Source organism: Cajanus cajan, chromosome 3 (genome assembly GCF_000230855.2).
Source record: "Cajanus cajan strain Asha chromosome 3, NIPB_CcT2T_4, whole genome shotgun sequence".
In the NCBI taxonomy this organism is placed as follows: Eukaryota; Viridiplantae; Streptophyta; class Magnoliopsida; order Fabales; family Fabaceae; genus Cajanus; species Cajanus cajan.
Genome location: NC_138519.1, coordinates 12,471,542 through 12,477,288, shown reverse-complemented (window position 1 = coordinate 12,477,288; position 5,747 = coordinate 12,471,542). Strand labels below are relative to the sequence as shown.

Genomic DNA, 5,747 nt, shown 5'->3' with positions numbered 1-5,747 from the left:
TTTTCAATAACTTAATTTATATACCTACATATTTTAGGTGTCACAATTTATATAATAATAATTATAATACTAAATATATGTAATGTTGATTTCTTAACCCTCGGGAATTATTGTCGATCATTGACATACAATTTTAACTTTTTGTTATTAATATTTTTAAAATAATTATAATTGTCCCATTCAAAGTGTCTTAACAATTTCTTCCTATTTTTACAAATATATGTATCTTAGTATAATCTTGATGTATTTATTATTTCAAACTCTTTACAAATTTACTAAATATAAAAATTAATATAAATATATTTTTTTTCAGAATATATTATATGCAGAGTCAATATCTAGTTATAAACAACTTCCTCACCTTTGTCTGAATAAGTAAGCACTATAAGAAAGCCCCAACATTATAGGATCACTGCACAACATAAATGACCAAGTCACAAGTTGTTGACTTCATAGAGGCAAGGATGTTATAATGCCTACCCACATAGCCCCACTAAGGCCTCAATATGCAAGAACATCAGCTCTCTAAGAAACAATCTCTGGATTTTTGATTGTGGTTTCTCTTTTCTATTTTTCTTCCTCTCCACCCTTAAATTTACTTTAAATTATATATAATAAAAAAAAAGCTATGCTTCAGAAATTATGATGAGGGCATGTTGAAGTGAAAAAGCCACGATATGACAAATGCAAAAACTATACAAGCAAGCAGAAAATTCAGGAAGCGATGGCCGTGCCAAAATCTTCGAGTTTCTGCTGGAGGAGGTGATGTTGAGACTGTGGATGCTGCAGCAGCATTGTTGCTGTCACTCATTGTTTGTGTTGTCTCCTCAATTGCTCCACATACGTTCCGTGCCACAGAGTGACATATTTCACATGTCCTAAAGTTGAACAAACAGAAAAAATAAGAATGATACAATTTTTGATATAATTGTGCAGTTGCATTACTAGAAGAAAGAATATATGATAAATCCCATCAAGCTGTTGTTTTTGTTTTTTTATAACCATATTATTGATACTGAATACCAACTTTGTCGAAAACTAATTTATGTTAAAGAACTTGATTAACCAATTTTAATAGAATCTCTCTTCCTAACTAAGTTTTCTTTTTATACATAAGACTCAAATTCAAGACTTTGTTAAACTGGATCGAATCCAGTATCACTTGGACCAATGACTTGTTGATCATCACACTATTACTTTAATACTCATCCTATATAACAATTGTTGGCATCATATTGTGCGTGATATGCATCAATGGCAATATTATCACACCTCTTAAACAGAAATACAAAGATACAATAACAAATAAGAACTCACATAGCACTGGCAATGCATAACAGAAACTAGATAGAAAAGAAAAGGCCATATTGTTAAATGTCAACAACCACAAACTTAGAACATTGACCAAATCCCGAGAGTTTTCTGCTAATATACAGAACATGGAAATAGTTGAAAGGTGGGGAATTATTCCCTCACTGTTGTAAATAAGGAATTTAGTTCAAATTGAATGAAAGTGTATTGTCAGTTAACTTATGTGTTTCTACTAAGATGTCATAGCAGACAGGTTTTGATTCCTTATAAGCACAAGCATCACGTGGTACCTTCTACAAGTCTTGCACTTTTCTTCGGTGAGACTATGACAGAATCACATGGTAAAGGTAAACCATGCAGCTTCTTCTAAACACATTAAAAAAAAAAAAAAAAAGAGATGATTTCATGAACTTTCCATCAAAAAACTAAAAGCATCAATATTCAATACATATATGTCAAAGAAAAGATAACAGATTCAAATTCTGTTTCACTTAATTTAGCCACTAATCATGTGCTTGCAGGGACAAAGCCAAAACTTTGACTAAAGCGGGGCAAGAACAAAAACACAACCCAGTAAAGAAAACTTAAATTTTCATATGTTTAACAAATACAAGAAGTTTAATATATAACGAATTATTTTTTATTAATAACAAATACATATATTTAATTAGTTACCAAAATCATATATAAGAAAAGAAATAAATTATATAGATAAAATATTCGCAATAAGATATACCAATTTACCAGTAACATGGTTAATCAAGTGAAAGGAAGTTATACTTCCTAGTTACAAAAGAACACATTTTTTTTCTTATATATTTTAGGAGGCCACAAAATAATTTGTATAGTAATCTTAATAAACTTCACAAAAATTTGGTGTCATGGCCCACTAGGTCACCCCCTCCCACCGCCCTATGTGCTTGGATGGAATTGCATCAGGAACTAGTGATGCTAACCATAGATCTTTCCTCCACAGATGGCCCCAATCATGGAGAACAAATAATCCATCAATAAAATAGGCTACCTACCATGCATTCAGAAAAGGAAAAATAAAAATATCGGCATTATAAGGGTTAGAACAATTAAAATCAGGGATAAGCATAATGGCAAGTTGGCAATTAGTTTAGGTTTTAACTGTTCTACTATCTGCAAGTGACATGTTGAACCCTTATATGCAGTGTGATAATTACCTTAAAGTTCTCTGACGCACGTGAGCAAATTAGCAAAACAATCAAGTATACTAAAAAATTAATGTCAGCATACATCATAAACAAGCAAATTACCACCGATCCTCAAACATTCAGTTAAAATATGAGATGACACATCATCATGCTATAAGCATCCACTAAGAAAAAATAAATTCCAAATGCATGAACAAAAGGGTGAAGCCGTCAAATCTCTACTTTGATTGAGATAAAGAGAATGAAAAAGGGGTAATGAGAAAATTCCTGAATTTCAGAAAAGGGACAAAGCAACAAGGAATCCCACTTTGCTTGCACAACTCAGCTAATCAGTGGGACTGGCTAATGCTTTATGCCTTTCTCTTTAAGTCATCTTTAAATAATGTAATCTTCTATAACATTCCCTTCTCTTGAAGGAAAAATGGAGCTTGCTGCCTTAAAGTTTTGTTCCTTAACGACAGTAAACATTTAACCGAATACTTTCTCCACCATCTTCTTCAAACTTAAATTGAAAATTTAATAAAACCATCCACGGCTTCAATTGCCAACTACAGTTGAGGATCACATTCATACGAATCATACCCTTTCACTATACATATGTTAGTAATCGTAAAATTTTCTTGATACAGTGACATGGCATGACTTGACATGACTAGTCAATAAGTGTACATTCCCAATGCAGCAAATAAATAAAAAAGTGAGTGAAATTATACAAACCAAATAAAATTTCAGAGTTTAAATAAAAATTTCAGAGTTGCTCTGAAGTTATGAAAGTTAAAATAAAAAATCAAGTTCCACAAGCCAAATAAGTGCATCTTTGGATTAATTTTGAAAACTTAAGTTTGGATGATCTTCATTTTACAAACTGAGTTTGTAAAACAAATCTCCATTACAAACAGAGTTTCTAGACAAAATTGAGGCAAAAGTTTACAATCGGACCTAATTGAAATCAAAGAAGAGGTTTCTTCCATTTTAGTTTTTAAATTGACTTTCAGAGCCTATCACCTGAAAACTAAAAATAGCATAAAGAAATATAATATAAGCTTTAAAGAATAAACTGACCTATTCCCCTTAATCTTGAACCAGGCCTCAGCACAATTCTTGTGAGCAGCACCTAAATCATCCTTGCAAGAACACCCCAATTCAATGGGAACTCCAGACTCTTGACTATCACTCTCCAAGCCAAGATGACAAATCCTGCAATCCCTCTCCACTTTGGCCAAATGCACCTTAATTTCAGGAAACCCACTTTCAATTTCCACCTCCACTGAACAATCAGTGACAGAAGAACCCCTCCTGGAATCAGCATCACCCCCACCCTCAGCATCAGAAACACAAGCAAAACTGTAATCATCATAAGGGTCACCATTTGTTGAATAAAAATGGGAATAGCAGGAACCATTCTCGGCATCAGAAAAGCACATGCTCATCTCACTGCCACTCACAGAACGGTGGTGGTGACCACCTTGCTCGAAATCCACATGAGACATCTGCAGACTTGACATTTTGAATAAAAAAACCAAATTTTGTAGCTTTTAACCAAACCAAGCACCCCCAGTACACAAGAGTGGATATGCAAAAAAGGAAAAAAGTTAGAGGGTATAAAAAAAAAAAAAACAACAGAGAAATGGATTAGGTGACGTTGGCTTGCAGCAACCCCATTAATGCATGATTCTAGAAGTTTCAAGTTTTGGAACAGGTTGAGGAAAGTTCCATGCTTTGAAGGCTCCAATGCTGGTTAGAGAGAGAAGAGTGTGAGGAAGGAAGCAAAGATTGGTGTGCAAGAGAGGGACTCTTGGTGTGGCTTAAGACAGGGACAGTGACAGTGCAGACAAGAACAGAAAACGTGCAGTGAGAGTACAGAGAAGCATAGCAGGTTGTGCATAGATACAAGAGGTGGGGGCATTCAAAACAAAAAGATGAGATATATATATACTATATATTTTTAACCATTTATGGATTATCTACCATTAAATGTAGCCACTAATTAAATATCATGAATGTAAATAGTGTAATCATTCTTTTATCAACATATTTTCTTTTAAGAATGTTTAAATATCAGTATAGAAATAATTTTAAAAAATCTTCTATATAAAAATTCTCAAAAACATTTATATTTTTATATTCGAACAATTATCTATATCAAAAGTTAAAATAAATTAAGAAATAAAAGTTGCCACTACTTCTGCTTGCAGGGTGAAAGATGAGAAAGATTAGCATTAATAAAGTGATAGCTAGTTGTTTTGGTATCTTTCACAGTAGTGACATAATCTTGATGATTACTACAAACCACATAAATACTACGATTATTTATTGGGATGCTATAGAATCAGCCAGCAAAGACGAAGACTAATTCATCTGACGCCAATGCTTTCAGTTTCTATATATGATGATGGGATTGAGCCTGTGGGTCATATCATAAACATTGCCAAGATCAAATTCACGTAACGTTATCCAGAGTAATTAAGAAGTGACAATTATTAAATTAAAAACTCCACAAATAAATTTGTGATATATGAAATAATGGTACGTTTGAATTTCAGAAAAGAAAATAAAGAGAGAAAATATATGGATTGGGATATATTGTTTTTTGTTTAATCGGAGAGAAATTTAATGGAAAAAAATGAGGAAAATTAGAGTTCTAAAAAATCATTTTTCTTTCCTTTCTATCCAACCAAATATAGACCAAGAGAGTTACTTGTGTTTGTTTGCATAGAAATGTGTTAGGAAAAAAAATAGAAAGAAAGAAAATAAGATAGAATCTCAAATTTACATTATTTGTTTGTTGGAAGAGGAAAACAAGGAGTGAAGTTTTTTTTTGTTTGTTTTTTTTTTTTTACAGGACAAAGAGTGAAATTCTTATGTAAGACTAGCTAGAAAAACTTAACCTTCGCTTTTCTAAATTAGCATGAATTAAGGAATTTTTTATTTTAAATTTTTTAAAACTAAATAATTTTATAACATGAAGCATTTATTATTCTGATTTCTTATTTCTTATGTTTACATCCTAGAATTGACCGTGAAAGAGTAACAGATCATAGCAATACCAGCTCAGATAGCGTTAAACTAATTATTATTTAATTTGAATAATCTAAAATTTATTACACCACATTTTGTTTTTGTTAGTTTCTTAAGTAGGCTTTAATTCTCTACCTCATATGTGAATAATTAGATATTTCTAATTTTTCTTACATATATTTAATCTAAAACATTTTGAGATCACTATAAATATTCATTCTATTTTCTCTAAATTCA

General features: G+C 31.7%; 1 protein-coding gene across 1 annotated transcript; it reads right to left on the bottom strand.

Moving 5' to 3' along the window:
- Positions 1 to 337: 337 nt before the first annotated feature.
- LOC109816047 (uncharacterized) lies at positions 338 to 4,416 on the bottom strand. Its single transcript, XM_020380910.3, has 2 exons — positions 3,555 to 4,416; positions 338 to 878 (listed from the first exon to the last, which is right to left on the bottom strand). The coding sequence occupies exons 1-2, from the start codon at positions 3,995 to 3,997 to the stop codon at positions 641 to 643; spliced, it is 681 nt and encodes a 226-aa protein (XP_020236499.1). The 5' UTR covers positions 3,998 to 4,416; the 3' UTR covers positions 338 to 640.
- Positions 4,417 to 5,747: the final 1,331 nt, after the last annotated feature.

Excerpts from the sequence above, each read along its gene's own strand:
- LOC109816047 (XM_020380910.3), bottom strand. The coding sequence starts at position 3,997 with ATGTCAAGTCTGCAGATGTCTCATGTGGATTTCGAGCAAGGTGGTCAC. Across the intron at positions 879-3,554 it reads TTCAAGATTAAGGGGAATAG|GACATGTGAAATATGTCACT; the intron begins GTCAGTTTATTC and ends GTTCAACTTTAG.